This window comes from Bombus pyrosoma, linkage group LG15 (genome assembly GCF_014825855.1).
Source record: "Bombus pyrosoma isolate SC7728 linkage group LG15, ASM1482585v1, whole genome shotgun sequence".
Classification (NCBI taxonomy): domain Eukaryota; kingdom Metazoa; phylum Arthropoda; class Insecta; order Hymenoptera; family Apidae; genus Bombus; species Bombus pyrosoma.
In genome coordinates this window covers 2250259-2277259 of record NC_057784.1, presented here as the reverse complement: position 1 = coordinate 2277259, position 27001 = coordinate 2250259, and the positions used below count along the sequence as shown (strand labels likewise).

At 41.7% G+C, this 27001-nt stretch overlaps 5 protein-coding genes and 1 long non-coding RNA gene across 46 annotated transcripts in view; 1 reads left to right on the top strand and 5 right to left on the bottom strand.

Annotated features, from left to right (window-relative positions):
* LOC122575461 (alpha-1,6-mannosyl-glycoprotein 2-beta-N-acetylglucosaminyltransferase) overlaps positions 1–19488 on the top strand; it is a 42344-nt gene extending 22856 nt beyond the window's left edge. Inside the window, exons 1-12 of one of the 24 annotated variants that reach the window (XM_043744433.1) lie at positions 8488–8782; positions 11457–11669; positions 11747–12384; positions 12475–12716; positions 13124–13172; positions 13481–13510; positions 14151–14334; positions 14518–14943; positions 15990–16299; positions 17331–17699; positions 18155–18405; positions 18588–19488. In XM_043744433.1, coding sequence (XP_043600368.1) covers positions 13504–13510; positions 14151–14334; positions 14518–14943; positions 15990–16299; positions 17331–17699; positions 18155–18405; positions 18588–18816 — 1776 coding nt within the window. In that variant the 5' untranslated portion in view covers positions 8488–8782; positions 11457–11669; positions 11747–12384; ... (1 more) ...; positions 13124–13172; positions 13481–13503 and the 3' untranslated portion in view covers positions 18817–19488. The other 23 variants (XM_043744430.1, XM_043744429.1, XM_043744438.1 and 20 more) reach the window with 23 other exon arrangements.
* LOC122575470 (odorant receptor 13a-like) lies at positions 937–7650 on the bottom strand. 6 transcript variants are annotated; one of them, XR_006319439.1, is made up of 5 exons: positions 5406–7650; positions 3823–3922; positions 3612–3707; positions 2627–3013; positions 937–1142 (listed from the first exon to the last, which is right to left on the bottom strand). XR_006319439.1 is itself a non-coding variant. In XM_043744471.1 (5 exons), the coding sequence occupies exons 1-5, from the start codon at positions 6317–6319 to the stop codon at positions 1092–1094; spliced, it is 1317 nt and encodes a 438-aa protein (XP_043600406.1). In that variant the 5' UTR covers positions 6320–7650; the 3' UTR covers positions 937–1091. The 6 variants fall into 6 exon arrangements, 4 of the variants coding, with proteins under 4 accessions (XP_043600406.1, XP_043600408.1, XP_043600405.1 ...); XM_043744471.1 differs by lacking the exon at positions 2627–3013 and adding an exon at positions 1209–1364; XM_043744473.1 differs by lacking the exon at positions 2627–3013 and adding an exon at positions 1219–1364.
* Positions 9542–10181, bottom strand: LOC122575514. The gene is made up of 2 exons (XR_006319449.1): positions 10041–10181; positions 9542–9731 (listed from the first exon to the last, which is right to left on the bottom strand). It is a non-coding gene; the product is annotated as an uncharacterized LOC122575514 (long non-coding RNA).
* On the bottom strand, positions 19479–21566 carry LOC122575493 (protein D2-like). Of its 2 annotated transcripts, none has more exons than XM_043744509.1 (5): positions 21317–21566; positions 21104–21216; positions 20753–20873; positions 20247–20484; positions 19479–19813 (listed from the first exon to the last, which is right to left on the bottom strand). In XM_043744509.1, the coding sequence occupies exons 1-5, from the start codon at positions 21336–21338 to the stop codon at positions 19675–19677; spliced, it is 633 nt and encodes a 210-aa protein (XP_043600444.1). In that variant the 5' UTR covers positions 21339–21566; the 3' UTR covers positions 19479–19674. The 2 variants fall into 2 exon arrangements, with proteins under 2 accessions (XP_043600444.1, XP_043600445.1); XM_043744510.1 differs by having other exon boundaries at positions 20247–20460.
* Positions 21567–21719: 153 nt separating this feature from the next.
* Positions 21720–23351, bottom strand: LOC122575494 (protein D2-like). Of its 4 annotated transcripts, none has more exons than XM_043744512.1 (3): positions 23214–23351; positions 22501–22752; positions 21720–22250 (listed from the first exon to the last, which is right to left on the bottom strand). In XM_043744512.1, exons 2-3 carry the CDS (start codon positions 22694–22696, stop codon positions 21898–21900), a joined length of 549 nt encoding a protein of 182 aa, XP_043600447.1. In that variant the 5' UTR covers positions 22697–22752; positions 23214–23351; the 3' UTR covers positions 21720–21897. The 4 variants fall into 4 exon arrangements, with proteins under 4 accessions (XP_043600447.1, XP_043600448.1, XP_043600446.1 ...); XM_043744513.1 differs by having other exon boundaries at positions 23203–23339; XM_043744511.1 differs by having other exon boundaries at positions 23096–23244.
* The window catches only part of LOC122575454, a 29983-nt gene continuing 26218 nt past the window's right edge, over positions 23237–27001 (bottom strand). For 7 of the 9 annotated variants that reach the window (XM_043744403.1, XM_043744405.1, XM_043744409.1 and 4 more), the window contains 2 exons: positions 26674–26845; positions 23613–26163 (listed from right to left, as the gene is read on the bottom strand). In XM_043744403.1, the coding sequence (XP_043600338.1) occupies positions 24523–26163; positions 26674–26845 (1813 nt within the window). In that variant the 3' untranslated portion in view covers positions 23613–24522. Of the gene's footprint in view, positions 23391–23612; positions 26164–26673; positions 26846–26945; positions 26968–27001 lie in introns of those variants that run through there. The other 2 variants (XR_006319438.1, XM_043744411.1) reach the window with 2 other exon arrangements.

Sequence of the window (27001 nt, the reverse complement as noted above, 5' to 3'; positions counted from 1 at the left end):
CAAAACGAGAATGGAACGCGCGAAACGTTTTAACTCGAACGATCGATTACATCGAAACCCTTTCTCCCGTCTACTCTGCACTTTCCTCTTATTCTTCGCACGAGTTGACTTTGCGTCGATTATCGTCGTCCTTCCCTCCTTTCATCCACAGCATCGTCTGCTTCTTTCCTTTCGCTCGGTGTACAATTAGAAATGAAATTTCGAAATCGGTTTCTCTTTTCAGTCAGAACTATTCAATCGTCTGCACGCTCGTATGGACAATTAGTTCAATGATGTTGTAGCTTGATGACAAAAAGTATTGCGATTACGCAGACTTTTATGCACATACGTATTTCCGAAATATCGTTAAAAGAGCAGGGAAACTCGCTAGAAAATTGCTTCACCTGTCAAGTAGCATAGAAAACTGTATACTTTGAATATTTTATCTATTTCTCCGTGTTATGCGCGTTCCGTGCAATTTTGCGCTTTTATTTGCATTTTTCATAAATCCGTAAAAGCTCGCAGTCTAACGATCACTGGATGAACGGACAGAAGAGGAAAATAACATTCCTCCTCGTCGCGACTCGTTGACTCTGTCGCGATCTTCGAATTTGTACATTTTGCTCTTACTTTAGCAAACGAAAACGTATCTTAACATTGTAGGAAAAATATTTAACACGAAATTGAAGCAAAAGACGATACGTACCAACAACAATTTTTCCATATTTTATGGAACTCTCAGATATTGCTTAGCGTTAGAGAAATACAGTTGGGTCGAAGATGACCGAAAGAAGGTAAAAGGGGGATTAATGGGATTCCATCGTCAGTGTTTCGCGAAACGAACGTCAGTTTCGTGCTTACTCCCTTCGTGCTCTCCCTTTTCTCTTTTCGCCTGCGTCTCGCCCCGCTCCTTTGATCGATGAACAATCGGAAAAGAAATTCTGTGATCGATTTGTATTCTCAGTCAACCGTGTTTATTCCATTAATGGTATTCGCTGGAAATACTCGAATGACATCTAATACAATGATTATCGGACGGGCGTGAAGAAGGTAACATTCTCTTCGTATCCTGGATGGCGTACTTTCATGGTCAGTGTTTCACGAAACGAAGGTCAGTTCATGCTTCGCATCATGGTGAAGAACGAAGCAGCGGTGGATATCATCTGAAAGAAAGGGACGACAGAAAAATAAGAGAAGCAAGGGAGAAAGTTTGGGGCAAAGAAAGTTACAGAGGCAAACGTTTCCAGCGACAGCTCGATGAATTTCCCGGCAGTCAAGCGGACCGGTTTTTGACCTCTGACCATAAGCATGTTCACCGGATTTTGTAAATTGCCAGGATACCGATACCAAGGCATCGAATAGCCCGCGTGACCAATAGCTTCGCTCTGAAAGAGAGAGATAGAACGAGACTGAGGGAAGAAGTTGAAGAAATCGATGCGCAGGCTTTAAGTAGAATTTTCTATAAGAGTCAGACGTCGGTTGAAAATCAAAGACAGCGAAGCAGCCGACACGCGAGATTATATCGGATACAGTGTAGTAAAAGCAAGCGATAAGAATAGCAAGTAAGGCTAGCAATAGGAGCAACCAAACCAAATAATCTAGAACTGATCGTAAGTTGGACGAACGCAGTATGAGCGAGATAAAGAGCAAACATAAGCAAGTCCGCTGCAAGGCCAACCGGCTAAGGTTAATAAATACACTACTATGCTATTATTACTATAAGCGTCAGACGCATCTAGATTTTTTTATCGGACACAGCAGCTACATGGAAAGATTTCCTCGTCACTGATAGGCCGACCTCGGGTTATCAATGCACGTACATCGTCAATAATTTGAGCTTCTCGACTAAAAGGATCGATATATATATATATATATATATTCAATACAATATCGTTAATATTTATCGGCAAACTGGATTTTCGTTGAGAATCTTAAAACGTTGATAATATTATTGATTGCCTGAGATTTATTATAAAGCTAATATGTATCGATACATCGGAGTAATACGCGCCCCAGATGTATAGGAAATTAGAGTCATACGAAGTAGTACGGAGTAGTACGAAATAAAGAAAAATCTTCCCAAGATCTCCGGTAAAAATTTCCCAAGCATAGAGGTGTCGTTAGCGGAACGTCGTCTGCCACTATTTTTATGTAAACAACTCAAATTTTCCGTACACGTGTACATACACCGAAGATACTTTTCTGTTCAGTTATACCGTGTTTCAGGTGCGGAACACGAGTTATTTTAACACGTGAAATTATTCGCAAATGAACGTAGGTGGATCAGGTGTCGAGCAGCTTGGATGAGGAACGCATCCGCCTTAAAAACTCGGCACTTTAGTATGCGCGATATATCCTTACTATGAAAATGATAAAAAAGATTGTTTCTCTCATCTTCAGTTCTTAATCCGAAAAGATCCTAAGGGATGAATCATTCAATTTTTTTTTTTTTTTGAGAACAAATTGGAAATTTCTTCCAATATGTTTCCCAAATTGTGTCACTTTTGCGACGCAAGGATGTGACATATTTTCCTAACACGTAAATGGCAAGAATCGATGACCATGCCTCTCGCTAAACGCAAATTGTAAATACTCTGTCGAGCTAAGTTTCCAATAAATATAAATGAAAATCAAATCTGATAATCACCTGAGAGAGTGATCTATCACTCGTCCTTGGTCTGTACAGACACCCCTTTAACTCATCGACTTGCTTCTTCATTTTCTGTGAAACAGCGTTCCGACCTTTGTATGCCCAACATTTCTGTTCCAGTTCTGCGTTTTTCCTCAATTGAGCCTTTCTTTCTCGAGTAGCTCGAGTTTTTACACCGTTGGGCGATAGTTTTCAGCAGCTGTTGCTCCGGTTCTCCTACTTTCTCCCGTAGCGACTCAATGCCTCGCAGGCTCTACGCATCCAACTTTCCTCTGGAACGCGTCTCAGCCTCTAAACGTCGTTCTCTGAATTCATCCCGTTCACTGTCGAGTTCTTGCGCTCGGATGCGCGATCTTCGTCCAAGCTGCTCGTCACCTGCTCCACCTATGTTCATTTGCGAATAATTTTCTGTTAAAATCGTTCGTCTTCTACGTGAATGAGAAAAGGTATATTTTTCAGAGAGGAACACCGCATTGCCTCGCCGAATTTTTAAACATCCTGTTTGCATTTCATGCAACGTCAAGAAGAACATCGTTGCAGACCAATCGGATATTATCGGACTAACTCGTACGTTACGTCTGTCGCGATTAAAAGTGTGCGGCTGCGTTTATTGCGGTCGAATGTCCATGAACTGCATATTCCTATTTCTACGTGCTATATCGAAGATGATGGTAAATGGTAATGGTAAAATTGTGGCAAGATAATTGCGCGGCTCAATATCCCTGTCATAACGTTTAAAATTAGGTAAACGTGTTAGGTAACGTACACTCGTTTGACTGATCGTAGCTACCTGGAAAAATGAGAAAATCCTCGAGAATAACGCGATTGACACGAGGAAACGACAGCAAACGTATTTATATATTTGCTTCTACTATTTCCAAGTAGAAAAACGATCGTTTCTCTACTTTATCTTTGGAATATCGACGACATGATGATTTATGAAGCTGTAGCGTATTATCCACAATTATCCTGAATAATTTACCTTCGATCGAAGAAGATCCGGTGGCCAATTGCAGAGAAAAAGCTGAATAATAAAGATGCCAAGTTGCGTGACGAACTTGACCTTGCCGGGATTGTCCTGTTTGTCAAGTATCGGCCAAGTGTATGTCATGCAAGGTTATCACGCTATTGAAAGAGAGGAGGAGAAGAAAGAAAAGGGAAAAGATTCTTTGGCTAACTAGCTGAATACTTGCCTCGACTATTTTGAAGCCAATCAATGAGATATTGTACGTGCTGGTGATCAGTTGTATCAGAAACATTATATTTGTCAAGTTTTCGATATCCTCGCACAATCTAGCGGCATAAAAAACGGCAATTAAAGACGCAATGTTGAGAAAGAATTATACGTATACGTATACCATTTGGGCAGCGGCATAGTTATTTTTAATTAAAGACTTGGCACTTATTTTAATATAATTACATCGTCATGGTCTATCAAGCCCGTAATTGCACAAGGATAAACTGTGCAAACGTGTGTAAAAGTGGTCAAAGTAATAATTATACAATTCCAGTGAATTCAGTAAATTTTATAGCGAAAGAATAATATAGAGTGAAATCATCTAATATACAAGGTGTTTCTGAAATCGTGGCACAACCAGGAAGATGGCTATTCAGGGTGTAAAGGTAAGCCAAAACTATAGGATACAATTTTTTCACATACAGCTCCGTTTTCGAGAATGTTGAGTTTGAACACTCGTTGAGTTGAGCACTCAACTAGCCGTAAGCCGTTGAGTATAGCCAATATAGCTAGATATTTCGTTACTTTTGTTTATCCCACATATCAGAAACACTATCCCACGAAACAAAATTCGTCGCACGCATAATCCACAAGAAATCGACACATCCCACAGACTAAAATCGTAATCCCACGGAATGAAATTCGTTTGCCACGAACTTCCCCACAAAACCCAGAAGAGTTCGACGCTTTCCACAAACAAAAACCAGTATCCCACGAGACGAACTTCGTCGCTCACAAAACTGTCGTTTTTGTCGATCTTTTGGAAAAGTTGTGGGAAACGAAGTACATTTTGTGGGATAGCGAATTTCTCGTCTGGGAGGTGTCGATTTCTTGTGGGTCTTGTGGGAATATTGTAAGAAACATTTTGTGGGCCAGTGTCTTTGGTTTGTGGGAAGCGTTGATTTCTTGTGGGTTTTATGGGAAACTCGCAGGCAACGAGTTTTGTTTCGTGGGATGGCAATTTCTGTTTCTCGGAGGTATCGATTTTTCGTGGGTTCTATGGGAAATTTCTGGGAAACGAATTTCATTTTGTGGGACAGTGTTTTTGGTTTGTGGGAAGCGTTGATTTCCTGTGGGTTTTATGGAAAACTCGCAGGCAACGAATTTTGTTTCGTGGGATGGCAATTTTTGTTTCTCGGAGGCGTCGATTTCTTCTGGCTTTTATGGGAAATTCCTAGGGAACGAATTTCATTTTGTGAGTGAAGGACATGGAAATATTCAATATAACAAATGGAATGTAGATAAATGCTACGGGAATTAAGATAGGAGCTAGGGATACCGCGGGCAAATGGTGAACATGAAACATTAAATGTGGGATTAACGATGCTGTATGCGATGGATACAGAACATGAAAAATGTAATATGAAATATGGAAATATGAAATGGAGAAATAAAATATGTGAGAAGTAAGGTGAATGATATGGATTAAGGTAATAGTTATAGAATATAGCGTTTGAGCTAAGGAGTACGAAATATAAAATATGCAGCGGAAATTATCCATTTAGGATAATGGACACGATTGAAAAAAATCGCACTCACTTTAGTAACAGTTGATGATGATTCAGGCATGTTCGCAAATTTTTCATGCCTATATTCCTTGACGACGATTCTATTCTTGTAACCGACGTGGTTTCCGTTGCGGTCTTCGTCTTTGTTGCAATTGATAACGACGCCAAAATCGGTGACGATGACGGTGATTCAAACGAATAGGAATTTTTAATTCTAGATTGAATCGTGTCGAAATACCCACACGCGATCAGGATAAGCAATGGCCCAGTTGTGTCCACGCCGACACAGGTCAAACCGACGCTGATCATGGAGCCAAGTTGAACAAAGTACGCGATCTCGTACCACGGTGTTTCTTGCACGTCGATAAAAAACGCGTATGGTAAATATCGTCGCTTATCGTCCGTCACTTGCGGAGATTTCACAGCTTCCGACGGAACAAAGCTGCTATTGTTTCCATAAACCGTAACATTTGCAAAATGCTTCGGTTCGCTAAATATCAAAGAGCGAAATTCTATCAACAGCACGTAGAAGAATATGGTTGAAATGCAGCTAAACAAGTAGCAGCGACTCAATAGTTTCGCCTTGTTCGTGTAACTTTGAACGATCTTCTTTTCGTGCGAATTTAAAGTCGACCAGAAAGACTCGCAAATGTTCAACATTGTTTGACAAGAATCGCGCAACCACAAGAGAATCACGAGTCGCGTTTGTCCTGCTACGAGTGGGATGATCATCGCAAATGATTCCAAAACTGTGGCCAGAGTGTACGAACTCGTTGCAAATTCGTACACGTACGAAATGGTGTTAATTGTCATGCAAACGAACGCCAAGCTCGCCAACGTATCTCTGCTCGCTCTTTCGCTCGAAACTACACCGGTCAATCTCAGCAGAGTCAAATTTAGATCGATCGTTTTTTCGAATTCACGTTTCGTTTTGTCATCGCTCATGTCTACGTAGCTTTGTTTGCGCCAGCTTTTAAATATGAATTTTCCACTGAATTGAAATCGGGCTCGAATTTCTTATTGGTAGAAATATAAATTGCCCGAAGAACAGTTCACTTTGCCGCGAGTCCCGCGAGTTTTCGTCGTGCCGGCTCGGTCTGTCTATATTTGGCGATTCGTTTTTCCACCTTTCTTCCCCATCCTCCTTTTTCACCGTCATCGGTTTTATTAAAGTTAATGCGACGCGTGAGAATCCGCGCGTTGTGCTCGCAAGCTCGATGATCAATGTTTCAACGCGTGCAGAAGTATCTCTCTTCGGACACCTATCATTATCGGCAAGAGAGCAAAGTTAAAGTCGAAGTTTCCCGACTCCGCGAAATTTCACGTAAAACACGCGAGATCGCGTGAACATGGCAGACGATTTATGTTTTTTCATCCTTACAAGAAAAAAATAACTGAGAATCGTGAGATTGCGGGATTTCGTGGATATAGGAAGATCGGAGGACTTGTGTTGTCCCGCTGTGGATAGAAAATGGCATCGATTCCAAACCGAACGAATTGCAAGCAAGATTTGTATCATTTTATAGAAGAATACGGCGCGTGCTTGTTAGTTTTACGTAAGTCTTGCAAATGTTTGCAAATGAACATCCTGAATGCATCGGTAGTACCAAGGAAAAAGATTAATACGTTTGCCAGCTGAGCATTAATTAATTCAAGATCGTGAAATCGCGAAGAGATTTTGTTTTCTTACATATCTTATTGTATAACTAGCATTGTTCGTACGACAAGATTCTGCTCTTTTAATCGCCTTCATAAACGTGCAAGTTTGCATAAATATCCGCAGTCTAGTTATATAACGAATATTACGTATCGACATATAGAATCATTTATTCGCGTGGAAAGTAAATTTCAAAGAAGGAGCAGTTGAGATCTTAGCGGTTAAATCTTATTACCCGAACTAATAAGAAGCGCTAGAGTTGATAGCCAATAAACCTCGATTATCGGAACTGCTCCGGTTGTCCGAGCTGTCTTGTCCATCGGTCGTTCATCGATAAACGAGATTCAACCGTGTAGTGCGAATACAATAGAACCTGATTTACCCGCACTCCGTTCATACGTACAAATTAACGCTGTGCCTCTATTATTCGAACCGCGATTCAGCGTAATTTCGCGATATGTGATACGTACGATATTTATTTTGATTTGATATTTGATAAAAGAAATTCTACGTGTTCAGAAAAAGAACGATTAAAATCGTGACGCTTGAATGCCAATGTTCGAACTAATAAAAAGAACTGAAGAGAATATCCATCTAACGAATGTTTATCGCTAGAGCCACTCGAGTGTCCCTCAGCCTGTTCGGATGAACGAGCCTCTATCGTATAATACGAAACAGTTTATAGGAATGACGAAAGTTGAGGCTGCTGTTACGCAAGCTCTGGTGATCTTCCATAATTGTTATTTATTTAGAATGCACGACATAGAGGCGCGATTCAGGCACTCGTGCAAGTTCCACGGACGATTCTCTACTTAATCGACATTCCGGATATCGTCGAGGATCGATCGCCTCTTCTTGATATTCTGCCGCGGTGTGCGTTGACTTTGACGCTCTACGCTGTGTCCGTCAAATACTCGCAACGCTATCTTCGACTAAATAATCCAATCGCTATTAATGTATTTATTAAATCGGTCAAATATTTGTTGCATAGAGCCCTCGAATATGTCGTGCGACTCGATGGTCGAGGAAGCAAGGTCAGGGTAACAGGTAGTGAGGTGGCTGAAGGAATATCAAGAAGCTCGTGGAAATTGGAAGGAAAGAAAGCAGAAATCGTAGGTGCGAGTGGCTCCGCCGCGAGAAAAGCGAGCAAAAGCGTTTTACCCGTGGAGAAAGGATAAACGTGGGTCGTAGTTTATCGACGTAGGCGTCTATGTACAAGAGAGCAGTGGCGCCGGAGCAACGACGTCCGTTGCCGTCGAGGGATGGCAGGACGGAAAAGATCGATCGGCCGTGGCTAGAAATCGCATCCCCGTGTGGACGTGGCCGCGTGGAACGAGGGCGACGGTGTAAAGTGGTGGTGCAGACGGGAAGGAAAGGTAAAGCGAAGGGTGGGTGGGGTCGCGATCGCGCGGCCGCGCGCTCGCTCTCCTCTTCTAGGAAGTCGATGTGATCGCAGTTTCGAGCGAAAGTCGCGCGAACGGTGACGGAATCTACGCGAAGGAAAGAAAGGAAGGACGAAAGGAAGGAAGGAAGGAAGAAAGACGCGAGGAAAGGGAAATCGGAGTGGTGCATCGAAACGAACGGAATACTGCGACAGATCGCGATGACTCGCCGCTGGTTCTCCCGCCTCGCATTTCTCGCGATCTATCCTGACAGGCTCGTCGATACGTGATCGGTTGGAACGCGAGTCTCGTGCGGTCGTGAGATTTATACGCCGATCCTGGGGCAACTTTTCCAGACGGTGGACCTACGTAAGTAGAAGAAAATAGGAGGCAACGATGCCGGCAGGCGCGCTGATACGCGCAAGAAAGCGACATTGCCCTTTCCAGACGATGGCTGCCGACCTCAAGCTCGTGCCCGAGCCCGAGCTTTTGTCCCGGACCTGCCACTCTGATCGATATTTCACCAACCCCGCTGCTTTTCTCTCTCCCTTAGTTTCTCTACCCCTCACTCCTTCTCGCTTTCCTTTTCTACGTGTATATGCGCGTAAGCGCACATAAAACCCCTTCCATTCTCTTTGTTTCTCCACGAGGTTTCACGTCATTCGCCACCCTTTCTGCCTTTGCCGACCTTCTATCCGGCCAATTCCCTACTCTACTTACTCTCTACCTCTCCCCCCCCCCTCGCCTCTGTAACACCGTTGTTTCACGAGCCGCTATGTTGTTTTCGCCTTTCCGTTTCACCCTTTTCCATACTTCACGCCATTCCATCCTCCTTTCCTACCATTACCTGTATTCTTCTTCTCCACATGTGCGCCTCCCTCCAACCGTGTAATAAGAAAAACGACGGCAGTTAAGAAACTGCACGGCAGCGCGAGAAACAGAGTTTTCCGGTTTACCTTGAAAGCGACGCGTGACCGTCTCGAGTTCAGTCGTTTGCATTTGCGCGTCGAGCGAATTAACCGTCGCAGGAAACGTAACGGAGCGTGCGGGCGTGTTCGTTAGCGGCTCGCGTATCTTCGTTCTCTCGCGTGTGTATATACCCTGCACGCGAGCGTTCGTGTATCGTGATTTTTCTGCCGGCCACACGATAGTGAACAAGACGACGATAGTCGGTCGCGGATGAGCCAGCGACCACGGGAACGCTCGATCTCGCCGAGGGTAAAAAGTGGCAGAAAGTGGCAGCAGAATCTCGACGGTGGCTCGAGCGCCAAGCTGTCGGACGTGCACGGGGCTTCGACCTTCGTTTCGAGATTCTAATCTGAAAAGATAAATACAGGAGCAACGTGAAAGCGAGAAAGAGAAGTGTAAGGGACATAATGGGATGGAGAGGTGAAATACGGCAGGAAAGGGGAGAGACCGCGGTGCGGAGGTGAAACGTCGAAGACGATAGGCACGGACGAAAACAAAGATGCGGCGGAAGCAAACGTGAAGGGGCGAAAAGAAAACGGCAAGGTTTAAGCGTTTTATCGCTGCGCTGCTTCTGTGTCGAGTGTCTTACCGTCTTCCCTCTTTCCCCCTTTACGTCATTTCGCTGCTTCGCGAGAAGAGGATATCGCTATTAACTTACCTCGCGGATATCCGCATTGTTTCGCGTCAACCAGCCAACTCAGCTGACCTACATTGGCCAGGCACCAGGCAAAATGGGATATCGAGCCACTCGATGCTCATCTACGGAAAACTACTCGCGGTTCCTACAGGGCGACCCAGGTGCCTAGCGTCGTATTCGTGCTTGTCACTGTGGTCGTCGTAGTCGTCGTTGAAAGTACTCTTTCATCCAGCACGGTTCGATATTTGTCGCAACGTCCACGCCACGGAACTTCTCGCTCGTTTTCCTATATTTCTTGTTGGCACACGTGGATCGAACTCGTGGATTCGAAAAGAGAAGATTGACTCAGCCGAGCTCGCTGTCTCGCTTCCCGTAGCGGGATATTCGAGGACGAACTTGATATTTATGTATCGCTAGAGACGCGCGCAGCTCTACAGAACTTCGATCTACGATCGACGATCCATGCAACTGATTAACAGTCAAGTAATGCGATTCGTCATTGCATTTACGAAGGCACTTGGGTGCACCTCCTCTTTCTCCTCCTTCGAGCGCGTTAAATATATTCAATCTTACGCCGAGCACGATCAAAGTTATCGGAATAAGACAACGACAGTGTTCGAGAGCATAGAAGAGCAGCCAAATACAATGGAAAGTGCGTGTTGCTACTTTACATCGCGTTATAACGTTGCGCTTTAATAGTTGGAATCGTTTGAGTCGCGTAACTAAATCACAAGGCACGCCGATTAGACGATAATCTATGGTAATCGTCGATCAAGGCCGATCGCATAAGCTGTCCAGACATTTGGTACGTTTTTGATTGGCATCATTCACTGTTAATGCAACTAACTGGCTGCCCCTGCCCCTCTCACACCTTCCACTCCTCTTTCTTCTCTTCCTCGTTTTCCTTCTCCTTCTCCATCGTGCCTCCTTCCTCCTCTGTGTTCCTTCTCCTTCTCCACTTCCTCCTTTACACTCCCCTTCCAACTTTCTATAAGTCCGCGTGCCGTACTAAAAATAAAGTTAATGCCGAAGCATCGTCTTTCGTATGCGCCGCCACGAAAAGAAGAAAAAGCGGCAGAAAGAAATTGTCGACGGGTCGGCCGAACACGAGAAAACGCGTTCTCCTCTGTTACTTCCATGACGTTCAGTGAAACGGATCGCGAACCGGTGTCGATCGCCGGAAGCAACCGATACACGAACATTCGAAACGAAGGAAGAAGAAGAGGGAAGAGAAGCAAAGGAAGAGAAAAAAGACAGAAGGTCGAATAGGGATACTTAAGTAGCTCGATTGGGAGATTCGTGTGATCGAAACGCGATTAGTTTCTTTTTTCTTCTTGTTATCATTCTTATTATTATTATTATTACTATTATTACTATTATTGTTGTTATTATTATTATTGTTATATACCAATTGATATTAATTGGAATTGACAACAGGTATTACTGTCAAGCGACGAACCAACGAAGTTGACGATACGATACCGCCAGATTGGTCCAAGTGTGCTCGATATCTCTGCAAATTATAGCTTTTCCACGCAGAGATGCGTGTATCGAGATACGTGGCGTATGAAACGAGCGAACAGGATTAAAATGCAGGGAGAAAGACAGGAAGATACGCGACACGGCATGCTCCTATAAATATGTAATAGGGTAGGTGGATGTTATTTGTTTCTTCGTCAGAAATAGATATTCCATTCTAATAGGTATTAGAGTTAGCATTCTAATAGACATTAGAGTAGATGTTCTCGACCATGAAACGAACGAATGGAAACTGAGCAAGTTTGCTGCGCGAACTACACATTTTCGCACGAAGACCCTCTTTGGGGAAGCGGATGAGATTGAAGCTTCCTCTTCTTCGCTATCGGACAAAGAAGCTAAAAGAAGGACGAGGAAACTTTTGGGCTCTTTATAATACGAGAATAGAAGAATAATACTGAACGCGAGAGAAGAAAGCGATGCCTCTCGCGTATTATTTAAGGAAATTGCAAACGGCTTCGGGAAATTCTTCGGTCGTTTCCACCTTATTGCCTCTCGTTCCAAGAATTTCTGCCCGATACAACGTACGATATAGTATCCAAGAGTGATAGAAATATGCGTAACGATATATCAAGACAGCAGCTGACGGAATGATAAGAGAGAACCGTGCGATGTTATAACTATCGCGCGAATAAAACAACTCTTTCCTATGTTTTGTCTTCGTAGGAAGAGTCGCCAGTCTGACGGCTCGATGCACAAAATTAGTATCACGATACCTTATCTCACGGAAGTCGCTGCATAAAGGTTTCTATGTGTCATTAAGTATCCATTACATACGTCATACCACGATAGACGTATCAACTATTCGGAAGCTGTATCGATCAACTTTGTGAGTTCAAAAATGTGGGAGAAAAGCGACGATGTTTTAAACACTGTTTCTTAAGCTTACTTCGCTATCATTTGTGTCATTTGTTGATAGACGAGCTAGCCGAAGTAAATCTTTTCTTCTTCTCAGCATCGAATATCGATCGCGTATATCGATAAAAAATAAAGCTTGAACGGTTCGGCTTGCGAGGGACTCGGCGTACGAAGGAGAAAACAAAGCTTCGATCTCGTTCGATTGTCCAAAGAAGATCTTCGTTCAAAAACGTGTATTTCGCGCAAGAAGATCTCCTTGAACGAAGAAACGAATGATCAACATCCAGCTATTACATTAAATAAGTATGTATTGCATGTGCACAGTGTTTTTCTACGTTTTACTCTCGGACACGTATCTCCGCGTGTATCGCGATACACGTATCTCCGTGTGAAAGAAGATCTGTTAAACCGTAATTTCCAGTGACCGATAGCAACTGAGATTCCAATACCAATCGTTCACGCCCCCTGACACGATTTCTTTTTTTTCTTTCTTTCGGGGGGGCCGACATACGCCTACCGGGCTCGAACGATCATGGACAAATTCATCCCTTCGTCGTCGTTCTCGTGATCGTAGTCGCGGTTGTTGTCGTGGTCGTAGTCGCGGTCGAAATCGCGATCTCAGCGAAATACGAGAAGAGATACAAGTATAAATATATGCAAGAGATGCTACTCGTTTTTATCAGTGCTCGTATTCGTTTCTTTTTTCGCAGATTTCGTCGAAATGAGGGACCATCCGTCGCGCCTTTTCTCTGATACGAGGTAAGACGGTGATTTACCTCCTATCAAATACAGTGGCTACGAAAAGTATTCGAACCCTATTTATGTACGCACTAATTGATTTTATTTTGTTTTAAATGCCAATTAATTAGGTCCAAATTCTTACATTCGTCGTATCGTTTAATGATATTCTTATTATTCGATTATCGCGGATTTCTATGCAATTTCATGTTCTCTGTTAGCATAACTGAAGAAATGGAACTTGCATAGAAATTTATTTCGCTCATTAAATGATACAACAGACGTGAGAAATGACGATTTAGTCTATTAACTGTGTTATACTGTTGCAGAACGGACGCGTAGAAATGCCAGAATGAGAGGTAAGAGAGACAATCCTATCCTTTGTCGAGTACAAGAAAAATGATGAGTACCATCGTTCAAAGATTATCCTGGCACTCTGATTAATTAGTAATAAGAACATTTAAATTTGTTCGAAGTAACGATTCGAATTAGAATTTATTAGCTTTTTATGGGATCAACAGATCGACAGTTCGTCAGACCTCTAATAATAATATTTATCGATATAGACTGCTATTTACTACGTTTGCTACTTATTACATCGATGTTACAATTACTATTTGCATACGATTTACATTAAACTGCTCGCATTAGATCTTGTTTACCGTGATTTATCATTCGGATACTAAAGATGTCAAAGAGCGTATTAAGTAACAAAATACTTGCACAAGATTTAACAATTTAACACCCGTTTTACAATTTTAATAATAAAAATAATTTATTAATAGAAATAATAATAAAATTTTATACTGTACATAGCCAGGATGATTGTAAACCTTTGTAAAACCTTTGCAATTTAATGTATATTCGTAATTTTGCAATTAAACATGTTGCCAAGGATAAGCGATAATTTTCAAGTATTTTTAAACGATGGTACACACATGCTGCTTCGTTAACGCCTTCGTTGATTAACGAGACTGCGGAATAACACGGTATTCGCAGGAGTGGCGTTTCTGGGGACGGTGAGATCGGCACGCGGAACTTTCCTGAGGACGCTCGTCTTCGTCTTCCTGGCGACGTTCCTCTGGCTTCAACTTCATGTGATCAGCCTGACCGGCCGAGATTCCGCTGGACAGGCCTCGTCAAACGAGACGCTGTTCTCCCTCGTACCGCAAGAATTACATAGGTAAATCAGGCCGTGCAAATACGCCTTTTCACCATTTTCAAGAAAAATCCTCGTCGCCTGTACGTACGATAACACGTACGAAAATTAAAAAAAAAAAAAAAAAAAGACAAGCGAAAGAAAAAAGATAAGTAAGACGTTGGCAAAGAGGGATAAAGAAAGAAAGAAAAAGAGTTGTTCTTCCAGGTTTCTGAAAGATCGTCGAAATGGTTCTTCCTCGACGTTAACGAACGCGAGCACAGAAACGTTAACCGAGTTCGAAATAGCGGAGATTCGTCGAAACATAGAAAGGGCGAATGCCGAGCAAAGAGTGTACAACGAAGAGTCTTTCGGTCCTTTGGCTAACGACGCTCCCGTAATAGTGATTCAAGTGCACACACGGCTCACCTACCTCAGACACCTGATCGTGTCGTTGGCTCAAGCGAAAGGGATCGAGCAAACCCTTCTGGTCTTTAGCCACGACGTTTGGCATCCGGACATCAACTATCTCGTGCAAAGTGTCGACTTCTGTCGTGTCATGCAAATATTTTACCCTCACAGCATACAGACTCATCCTCGAACGTTTCCCGGCGAAGATCCGAACGATTGCCCTCGAAACATTCGCAAAGAACAGTGAGTAACCCTCTTCTTTATTCAATGCGTTAACCGCAGTGTTCTTAAGGCGGGATTTTTAACGAGCGTTAGATTATGGGAGGGGGGCCATTGTGCGATCGCTACCTGGCATATAATCGAGTGAAACAGTTTTCGATCAAATAAATTGTTCACTTTATATTCCAAGAGATTTGTCAAAGAATGTAGGGCAGTTCGAAGAATATAGTAAACTGTTTACCTGATTGCAAACTTTTACATATTATTGCTGCATGCGGTAGACGTATTTGTACCGATGAAACGAAGAAACGTGCTTCTGTTTTCTTAGTAGTAATTTTCAAACACTTGTGTGCCTGTTAGAATAAAGGAGAGAATTGTAAATGGAAACAGTGCAATGAGGTCGTAAAATAAAGCGCCAAGTAGAGTCACTAATTGTCGTCGCTACATTCTATGTGCACGCACCTGCGTCAGGTTCTTGTAGGTCAGATGCGTCAGCTTCTTTAGATCGGTTTCTATCTTCCTTTACAGGCAAATAATTACTTTACTTATCCATTAAATTTCGTTCTATAATTACAGATCATTTTTTAACGTAGTGTAATAGTTTGTCTACGTTGTAACAATCGCTGATCATTTGAAATTGAACGAGCAAGAACAAAGACAACTCCAGTTTTCCCGAATATTTCGAGATATGAAATATCATAGATACAACGGTTAGAATTTAACTAAAACAGACAGCGCGAGCGTCTTATTTCCAAAATTTCGCGTCTGGCACTTATAGAAAATCCTGTCTTTATCTACCTCGAAGACGGCTCTCGCTCAAAGATGTTAGGACATCTCCTTCTTCTGATAAAATTTTGCGTTAATTGGTGTAAATTATGAATTTCAAATTGCCGATAAAATCGTTAATTTCTTTATCGCGTAAATGTTACTTCTTCGTACCATTATCATTCATAATGTATTTTAATCTTTTCCAATTTTGAGCCAATATAATAAGAACTGTCCCAAGACCTTTGAGCGATGGTGTACGTTTTCTCTGCGCATGTTCGCCGCTATAACTCGCAACTCCACAGAGCTCTGAATCTCGGCTGCATCAACGCAAAGCATCCGGACCTCTATGGACACTACAGAGAAGCGAAATTCACGCAGACGAAGCATCACTGGTGGTGGAAAGCGAACCGCGTGTTCGATCAATTATCGATCACGAGAAATCACACCGGCATAGTTCTTTTCCTCGAGGAAGATCACTACGTCGCCGAAGATTTCTTACACGTTCTCCGACTGATGGAACGTACCTGTAAACATAGCTGCAAAAGATGCAACGTCCTGTCCCTGGGCACCTATCTCAAAACCTACAATTATTTTGCCGATTTCAGTCGAAAGGTGAGAGATTCACACGCGTCGCACTAATCGCTCCGATCGCTCTAACCGCTCTGATCGCTCTAATTGCTCAAATCGTTCTAATCGCTCTAACCACTCTAATCGCTTTACTCGTTCGGTGCGCGAACTCGACACCTCCTTCCCTAACCAGATACGCAATCGAAAAATCGTGCTTCGCGAACCGTTAGCTTGCGCGACCTTTTACTTGCTTCGACGATCCCTATTCCTCGCTACTCGATCACTGTGATCTCTCGTTTCAACTGATTTCTCGCTCGACTCGAAGGCCACAGGTGAAGAACACATATAAGCGACACTGTCTGTTTGTTGTAGAATCATTTCAAAATTCAATTCATCGTCCACTAATATCACGTGAAAGTTATCTCTGCATTTTTATTATAGGATTAGATAGATATGCGTTGCTGTCATCATCTTGAGAATTTGAAAGATTTCTCGCGAGGCATTGTCAGCTTATCATCTACTTTCGAAACACTTATATATCCTCGAATCTATCAGGTTATTCCCTTCTTTAACTGTTTCGTATTTAAAATAGTTCTTTTTAGTCATTAAGACGACACATACAAACCAGAAAATCAACAAACATTAAACGAACAATATTTTTCCCGTGTGGTCTCTGTTTGATTCTATTGTGTTAGTTGTTTGACTTAACAGCTGCACTCTCTCTCTCTCTCTCTCTCTCTTTCTCTCCCTTTCTTTGCTCTCCTCTTTCCTCCGCTCTCCTCTTCATACCGCCGCGTTTGCGACAAATCGTGCTTAGTATTAAGAGACAAAGAAGGGAAGGAGAGTTAGCTAAGAATAGTGATAGATAAAAGGAACGAAGGAACGAAAAGTTAGGGCGCGAGAGGTAGGCAAATTCGAGCCGATCTGAATAAATAAAGAATGTGTGGCGAGAACGCGACCGCGTAAGAATCGTTGGACGATGGGTGCATAACCGAATTATCGTCGTATCGAATCATCAGCTCGATTTCAGTATGAATATCTGTGTGTCGATGTTTCACGCACGCCTCGTCCGTTAGTTCCTTGGCGTCAACAGCGCCCTGCAAAAGGAGCTACTGCGTGGATTAAAAAGATGGGAAGCATCGGCGAGGCAACAGTCGGCTAAAGCCGAAGACATCATCGGTACCAGTGACAGCGGAAGAATCAACAACGGAATCCCAAGCAGCAGCAGCAACAGCGGCAGTGGGAGCAGCAGCACCGGCAGTAGCAGCAATAGTACTCCTACTGGGGCGAGCAACAGCAAAAACAGCAGCGTTAGCGGAAATGTCATCGTTAGCAACACTGGCGCTGCCGCCATCCTACCAATCGCACGCAACGCACAGATCGTGCAATCTGCCTCCGCATGGGCTTTCCAACTCCTACCCGAACTCTACAATCATTATCAAAAGGTTGCCGACATCTTTCGACGACCCTCGTTACGCGTGCAATTCTCTCCATCCTTGCCCCTATCTCTACGAAGTCGGGCGCGCACGTGCGCACGCACGCGTCATTTTCTCCGATTTTCCCGAAATTTGATCGTCCTCCGATAGACTCGTGATCGATAATTTAACACGCCGTTGCGCATGATGCTAAAGCAAGCTTCGAGTAATCGTTCAGGGTATATTGGTAAATCACAGTAAAGAAAGCTCGTCGACGTTGCTAGACAGCGATTAATGAGAGCTATGTATACAATAAGTCGCGTTGTATGAGATTTCTGTAGTATATTTAATACACAGTAGCATGCACGCGCGTGCGCGCACGCGCTCACGCGCACCGATCGTCCCGCGATCTTCCTATTTCGTTTTATCCTCGCTATGATACTGTAGTTGCATCTTAAGAACTGCGTTCGTGATATTTCATTCAGGCTGAAGTGATTCCTTGGATCTCGAGCAAGCACAACATGGGTATGGCGTTTAATCGCGTCACTTGGAACAAATTGAGAAAGTGCGCCGCCCAGTTCTGCTCGTACGACGATTACAATTGGGACTGGAGTCTTCAACATATCGCGCAAACTTGTATGCCACCGAGCAAAGGACCCGGAATCGCGCCCCGTACAGAATCCGGTTTAATCACGATGATGATGCGGGCGCCCAGAGTTTTTCACATCGGAGAATGGTGAGTCGGAATAATTCTTTCTTTCCTACTCACCTTCTAGCCTCCTCCTTTAAACTTATGCCTCCTTTATGCCTCCTATCGTATTCCAACGGATATCTAACGATTATAGGAAATATACCTCCCTCTAGTGAAATACTTTTATGATCGTTAAATCGATGATCTATGAATGTTACCAATACCAGCGGAGTCCATCACAAGAAAACCAATTGCGAATCGACCGCTGTGATAGCAAAGGTTCAAAACGTCCTAAAGGCTGCCCGAGACCATCTTTTTCCTACTCAACTGACGCTTACTGTAGCTGGCACTGCGAAAAAGACGAAGCTCAGGAAGGGCAACGGTGGATGGGGCGACACACGGGATCATCGGCTTTGTTGGAACATTACCGTTTATCCGGATCTCGTTTTACCTTGAGACCAAACTCTCGAACGAACGACATCGAAATATCCTTTCAATTTCTTCTTTTTTCTTCGCAGACCCTTCTCTATTTCTCTACCTGCCTTGTTCTTTGTCCCGTTGTCCAAAAAGTCGCATCCCGCTCAGCCCGTTTCGTTCCCGCCTCGTCCTGACTCATCCAGTTTCGTCTCTCGTGGAAGATGCTCGTTTAACAAGTTCCTTCGCGTCGACGAATTATTGTATCGATCCCACGGTCTGTTATCAGATCGCGCGGCATCCCTAGCGGCGTACTTATCTTTATATTCGTGCTGAACTTAGCAACCGATTCAGGCGGCGGAAGCACATTTCGCGCTTAGCGACTCAGCTCCTTAACGAATTTGCGTCTCGACCGGTCGCCGAAGTCCCAGAGAAACACGCTTATCACGTATTCTAGTCATCGTACCCAATGATGATTAACGATAAATGGGTAACAAAAAAATGGTCGTTGTCTGTCTACAAATTGCTTCCAGTAAGGTAGCAAACAACGTTAGACTGACAATACTCGCCGCTCGAGACGACCCAGACTTTTGAACTTGGAGTGACTCCGAGAGCGAACCAAAGCCATCCACGAGTCGCGAAATTTACATAGGATACGTTTTATATTTGTAACGAGAATCAACGAAAATAAACGAATCGACCGATTTTCTCGTATCTATTATCTTCTTCAAACGTTTATTATCTTATTTCACCGTCCTCATTGTAAATCGAGTATATCGTACCTCGGTTGGTCGGCAGTCGTATTTGTACAGGCAATTAATTGTTTCGTACCATCACCTATAAATATCAATGAAAAGAGTATCCTTCGTAAGCCGGGTGCACGACTTAAAATCGTCTATCTTAAAATCCTAAAAGTTTCGCGTATGTCGGCACGTTATCGTCGTACTCCACCCTCATAAAGTTTCCTGCTATTGGTCCTTCCAAGTTGTATTTTTCTGCGAACTTCTTTATGTTGAATCGCTTTCGTTGAGGGCCATCCCTGAAATTCGTATCAACCGATAATTCGCTTTACCAATAACACGTTATTAGCTAGTAATTAATAGAAAGCAATTAGTTCTTTGGGGTCGTATATCTGCTCTCAGCCATCAAAACCAAGAACCAGTCAGATTGTACATTATACTGCCACATGCTTTGGAAATATATAAGATTTTTAACCTATTAAGGATCAAGCAAATAGTTTATCATAACACATACTTTATTGTACATAATTTATTATACGTACTATAATTACTATAATTTCTTTAAATTATGTAAGATTGTAGAATTTAAGTGTAAAAAAATAGCACCGAGAAAGATAATAAGCGATATTTTATTACAATCCTTGATATTGTCTATATCGAAGCTCAATACGACCACAAAGGATTAAAAAGCACGCAAGTTATTATATATCTACTATGCACGCTCGACTTTACCTGTTGCTCAGCCTTCTCTCGTCGAATGTAATGGATCCTTGATTCTGCTTGTAAACGAGAAAGACATATCGATGTTTCCCGCTACCTTTTGGCGGCGCTGGACCAACATACTCCGCTAGTACCTCTCCTTTCGCGACATTTTCTTCTGGAATATTTCCGACCAGCCAATGTCGAAATTCTCGATTGTATCCCTTCCTAGTCGGTACGTCAGGATCTGCGCATGAGAGAACGTCAGGATCTTCATTAGTAATGGCTTTAACGAGCATCAAATTATGAGGCATCGAATCATCGATCGATCAAGAGTCATGGTAAAGAAAAAATAGTGAACGAAAGAAACAGGTTTGTTCACGTCGACTCGGTGAAAGTTGTCGCGAGTTGCACGCCTCGAAAGTTTCACAAGGATAAGGTAATGTATATAAGGTCGCGTTCTTCTCCATAATTAACTTGAATCGTCTCTAGCCTCCGAACAAATTTGCACTATACGAGTTTACTCTCTGCTCACTTACCTGTCATTACAAGCGTGTAAAGTACTCCCCCTTCGTGCTTGTAATGAATCTCTGGAATCGTTTGCGTCTCCGTGGGAGTTAACTCATTTCCAAAATCGATCACTTTGTCTCCGTACTTGACCTAACTCAGATCCATATACACGTTATTACCATAAGATAAATATTAAATAAAATAACTAAATAATTTCATTTAGTTATATAGAATAATTTATTCGATACTTTTCATCCTTTAAACTATTCAGACACACGCATCTATGCCTATTAGATTCAGCTTTCTCCTTACGATACGCTTGCATTTGCACTCCCAGACTCACACTAACGTTAAGTACAATTATTCAAAAAAAACTACACCTCGATCTTCTCTGTTGGTGCCGTGTCTAGTATATCGGGTACGATTTGTGCTTCCTCAAATTTTGTACGAGTATCTGTACCGGTGATAATATGGATACCGCAGACAAGAATTCCTGCAATTTATTTTGTATCTCATATTTAACACACAACAATAGTGAAATTAGATACGTAGTTGTATTCGCGATTCGATTTTAATTAAAGATATACACGTACCTATTATCATGGAATACTTCATCTTTATCTCGTTCTGTTGCACTTAGCCTCGACAGACTACACACGCTCGACTCTGTAGAAACGTTTTATTCTACCGACTACGTCCCCCACCCCTTTCCTAGCTTATAACCTGACAAGAATTCCTATTGCATTTAACTTTTCTTTTTATTTGGCGTCGAACGACCATGATTCTCCCCCTCTTTTCGCGAATGTTCGTGTCCTCTTATTTGCTACTTGACGCTCCTTTCCTCGCAACTTCTTTTCTTTTCAAAATCCTCTAAAGAGGAAAGGAGAAAAACGCTAATCATTCTATTAAATCATTGATCTTAAATATTAGATAATACAATATATATATTACATAGTTGATGGAACAAATGTGCTAGTGGATCGAATATTACGATGATACGTTATAACTTCATTTATTTTTGTTCATTGTGTACAGATGTTACATTACACAATGTAAATGTGCTTGTACTACATGAATGAGTGTTTAATATCAAATTTCATACAAAATATAACCCGTCTCCAATGTCTATATACCAGGCTTCATATCCCTCATATTCTATCCGTGCTATGTGTACTTAACCTCCTAATTGTTTATATAAAAGTGGAACATAATCGTCAAATTCTGCCTGATACATGTTTCCAGCAATAGGGTCTCCCAGTTTGTATTTTGCAGCAAATTTTTTAATAGAAAAATTTGCTCGATTATCTCCACTGCGATTAGTCAGACGAGGTTCATTGAATGTAATCTTTTGAGGCTGTTTATACAAAAGGAACACATAGCGATGAAGTCCAGTGCCTTCTGGTGGACCTGAACCAATGTACTGAGAGAGTACTTCACCTTTGGAAACATCAGAACCAGGAATGTTTCCTACCAACCAGTGATGCCACTCGCGAAATTTCGGTTCTTTGCGGCTTGGTGCATCTGGATCTGGAAGGAAAATATAATAAATTAATCTAACTGTTAATTAAAAACTACTATTATATGTGCAACCTATGCAATTTTACACTTTCAAATGTCCTATGACTGGATAAAAATCTGCAGTCTAATTATAACATTTAATGACAGGAAGAAATTTTTACATAGATACCATTTCTTTAGTTGTGTTAACAAAAATATGACATTACATTAAAATCTGCAATGTAATTACTATAAAAATTACTATTCTTTCAATACGTACCAGTCATACAAAGGGTATAGAAAGCACTTGCATCGCCGTCCCACTTAACAGAAGGTGGATCTTTCACCTGTGTCGGAGTCAACACTTTGCCAATTTCAACGGCAAGGTTATTTGGATAAGTGACCTGTAGTACATTTTGTGGGACCTTGTCAATAACGTCGGGTACGACACCATGAGTTTGCAACGCTTGAGCCATGGAAGATAAAAGACGAGTTCCAATTTCAACGAGAGGTTTTCTTGCAATGAATGAACCTGAAAGTACACCAAGTAATAACAGACGACAGACTACGAAACTAACAAATAACCCATTCTTCGCAATCGTGACAACCCAAAAATACAGCGAGGTTATCGCAAATGGTCAATAGACAATTCGTACAAACAATTTGACCGATACTGAGCAACCGTTTTTGCATATAATCGATAATCTTTTATTAACTCGCAAAGAAAACAAAACATACAATAAAAAAAGAAAAACGCAAACGAAGTAAGGTGAAAAACAGAAAAGATCGCGTATTCTACGACACTAATTATTACGTGCAACATTGGGAGGAGAGTAATATGACACGCTTTGATCAATTTTTCTAATAGATATTACTTGCGTTAATTAAAAGCAGCATGACACCCAACACGGACTTTAACTCATAAATAAAATACTTTAAACTTTAAAGAAAGAATATTATGGAAGCTACGAATACAACTGACTTTGTAACAACCTTAAAAACCGGCACACTGTAGTCGATTCTTGTCCTTATCGTCCCCTCCTTTTGCGAACGTTTGCTGTATATAGATCAGCATACACATTATATATGTAGTACATTGCAGAAGCCTGTAGCGCTGGCCAATCACGAGCACGAAATCATTTTGGTGAACATCGCTGTAATACACGCCATCTATCGCAGTTCAGGTATTGACAACACATTTTTTTAATTATTGAATATTTATTAGAATATTAACGTATCTGCTGAATTATTGCAAACATGTACATTATATTTCAAATGGAAATCTTTAATAATTTTAAAAATATAACAGAGATATCGACCTTTTGATCGAATTGCATCAGATGTTCTGATACATGTATTATAAAATACGAATTTCAAATAAAGAAACAGAAATGCAGAAACAAAATTATTTTAATGCTATATTATAATGAAATAATGCACTGTACACAGACTAAATGGAGACATATTTGATTTTTCTACATATCTTCCTACAAATACGCATACGCGCACATGCGTTATGTACATGTATACACATCATACGTACGTCATACAACATAAACTATCCATATACAACATTCGTACAAGCTTGCACATTTAAAGATATATTCATTTCATCATAAACAATTGCTCTACACCCTTCTTTAATCAATAATTTCTTTACACCGGTGTACACATACGCGTTAAACTTTGGCGAACAAGAATATCAGAAAACAACGACGATGTTTGCAATCAGTTTTTATGCGAAAACATTTCAAGGTCGTGCGAATCTGATGAAAATACTATATCGAATGGGTATGGATGAGAATCCTATCCGAGAGTATTACGATACAATTTTGTTCTACGATTGTTTTACTTCAATTTTCGTATTAATACTGTTTTGGTAATGTGACCTTTTTCGCACTAACTTGATATTTTTGCTGTCGTTGTCCTTTATCATACACGTGTACATGCTCTTTATATCATTTCTTTACAACTGATCAACTAAAAGATTAAGCGTATTCGCAAATTAAAGAAATTACTATTATTTACATTAATATGTAGGAACGATCGTACAAATTTCGCGCGCAAAAAGGAAAACGTTTTCCTTTTTCCTATTCCACTTTGTCATTATTTTAACTTTTAAATTTGCACCTTTATACAATTTTCTGCAAATTTATCTCGAGCGTGTTAATTGCTAATTATAGGAAAACAGAATAGAGATAAGAGGAATGAGGAAAGATAAGAAAAGTGAAAAGAGGAGAGAGGTAAAAAAGAGGAGATCAGGTAAGTGACAGAAACGATAATGAGGAAAATGGAGACTTATCTAAAAACCTAGACGTTTCAGATTACTACGAGTTGCACAACCACTAAATCTTAATCTTTCACCTTGCCAGCTTTTACTTTTGCTTCGGAATTGTCTGAGATCGGCTTGATGATCAGGATGGCTCATCGGTCGATAACCCTGTGGCGAACACAATTCCTTCTGTTCCCTGTAGAATTGCTCATATCCACCGTGCAGCAAATAAACTTCCGGATAATAGAGGGCGGGATAATGTTCCTTGTTACGTTGACGATCCAAACTTCGTAGAAATCGTGAGAGATTTGGACCTCGTTCCCACGAAAATTCACAATGAAACACTAGAATATTTCTTTTACTCGTATCTGGTTCAATTTCAGGCGTATTTTTCAGTGGATCTAATAGGGATTGCTCGATGAGATCTTTACTGTAAAGATTTAGAGCACCTTGAATGTGACCAGCATCGAACTCGTACGGATAACGGCAATCTACGATTTCGAACGAATTAATTCTATCGTTAAATTCTCCACGTATTAAAGCGGCTAAGGTATCGACTGAAATTGATTTTAAGTCTTCGTGATGACCAACAGCTAATGGCAGGACGCATGGTTTGCTGAAATCTCCTGTGAGATCGGTATCGGTGACGCTGCGATGAATAGCTGATTTGATGTGCGCGTGTGCTTCCAATTCTGAGGACACTTCTATCTCTGTGCCAGTTTCCGTTTCTGTCTCCATTTCTACGTCCGTTTCCATTTTCATCTCCATTTCCATTTTCGTCGATATCGTTTCTATTACAGCTGCCGTCTCTATTCCTGATGTAGAAAAGCTTTTCTGTAACGTCCTACACTTTGGCATCTCGAACATCATGGCTTCACCACTGCTACAATCTTTGACGACTTCAAAGAAATTGTTGGATCTTCGTGATTTCTTGACTAGTCTCGGGCTCTCGTTTATCAGTGGTTCAGGCCGTTTCGAAGCTCGAGCAAACGGCAAATTGAAAGTATCTGCGTCGGTATTCTCGTCGGCAATTTCAGCGATTCGTCGACGTCGTGCAACGGGTATAGTCGTCGCTAGTGGGCTACCATCGTCGAAATCTACAGTCTTAGTCGATGAGTTCGCATTCGGAGAACGAAACAAGCAGGAACGTACTTTCGAAAGCGACGAGATCTTTTGATTTTCCTTTTCATATTGCAATGACAATGAGCGTCTGAAGGTTCCGCTTGTACCGCGGTAGGTACGCGAATACTCGGGCGTGCTCTGATTACTTGAGTCAGGATTCGTTGATGTATTCGCGATCTCGGCACCGACGATACTGCCGCAGAGTAAAGTGGATATACCATTCGGTAATTGCGTCGCATCGTCCAAATTCTCGGTATCTACCAGATCGTTGAACCCATCGTCCATACTCTCGTAACCGGACGAAGTGCTTCGAAAGAGGGAACATCGCGCGATTCGCGCTCGGTGTGGCGATGATCGTACCGGCGACTCCATCGGACTCCGAGATTCGACAGACATTCGACGTGGAGCAACGGCCAAGGGCTCCGCAAATCGAAATCTATCTCGCCTCGATTTTTCCTCTCTCTCAATGAAGCTCGCCCCATATCCGCTGTCTTGGCTATTCGGATCGCAATCTTCTAGAGGATGACGGATCCTTTTTGTACCGACGATCTATTACACATTAAAATACATTAATTAGACTTGAGTATTTATCACACTCTATCGAATTAATTTTGTCTTTTGACGTTTATTGTTTGACCATGTAAAAAAGAAATTTTAAAGACCGACCCGGTGTGACGCTTCAGAATGTGACACGCCGGTTGTTCAAAATACAGATAACGAAAACTAATTCAGTCCGAGTCTAGATTAATCGACAGATTAGATTCGATTTAATTCAATTCAAAATACAAGAGAAACGGAAGTGTCATTTTGACGCGCACCCCCGTATGTGATAACTATTTTAAATATATTCAAGATGTGGATAGTGAGCGATAAACAGCCACGAATAATGTAGGAACAGGTGCATATTTTTCTTAACGCGACGATATGAAAGGTGATGTTTTACGCTTGTCCGTAATTCAATGAAAGAGCACTAGTTAGAATTAATAAAGGTAACAAAAAAAAGAAGAAAAAAATGAAAAAAGAAGTCGAAATATGCAACATATGTATTGATAGCAATACCTTTTGCGGGCTAGTACCATGCGGGCTGTTATTTTCTTTGTCGATAGATGGCGAGACTGGCTCTGGACTGGAAAGACGTCGCGTAGCCATGCCAATTAGCCGGCGGACTTTTGGTTTAGGTTTCACTGTGCCATTCGAGGTATCTCTAATGTTAAATACATCCTTGAAGAGGCTGTAAAGAAAATAAATAATTATAACATACCTTTATACACACAGACACAATTGTATATGCAATTACAAAAATACGATATCAGTTCAATGATAAACCTAACCTCTATAACTAGATCCCGATAAAGATACGTATTTTAGAAATTATAATTAAGAAGAA

Excerpts from the sequence above, each read along its gene's own strand:
- LOC122575470 (XM_043744470.1), bottom strand. The coding sequence starts at position 6,319 with ATGAGCGATGACAAAACGAAACGTGAATTCGAAAAAACGATCGATCTA. Across the intron at positions 3,923-5,405 it reads CATCATCAACTGTTACTAAA|ATTGTGCGAGGATATCGAAA; the intron begins GTGAGTGCGATT and ends TTATGCCGCTAG. Across the intron at positions 3,708-3,822 it reads TTGGCTTCAAAATAGTCGAG|GACAATCCCGGCAAGGTCAA; the intron begins GCAAGTATTCAG and ends CTTGACAAACAG.
- LOC122575493 (XM_043744509.1), bottom strand. The coding sequence starts at position 21,338 with ATGAAGTATTCCATGATAATAG. Across the intron at positions 20,485-20,752 it reads TTACACGCTTGTAATGACAG|ATCCTGACGTTCTCTCATGC; the intron begins GTAAGTGAGCAG and ends TTACTAATGAAG. Across the intron at positions 19,814-20,246 it reads GAGAGAAGGCTGAGCAACAG|GGATGGCCCTCAACGAAAGC; the intron begins GTAAAGTCGAGC and ends TACGAATTTCAG.
- LOC122575494 (XM_043744511.1), bottom strand. The coding sequence starts at position 23,117 with ATGCTGCTTTTAATTAACGCAA. Across the intron at positions 22,753-23,095 it reads GCTGCTTTTAATTAACGCAA|GTTCATTCATTGCAAGAAAA; the intron begins GTAATATCTATT and ends GTGTACTTTCAG. Across the intron at positions 22,251-22,500 it reads CTATACCCTTTGTATGACTG|ATCCAGATGCACCAAGCCGC; the intron begins GTACGTATTGAA and ends TTTTCCTTCCAG.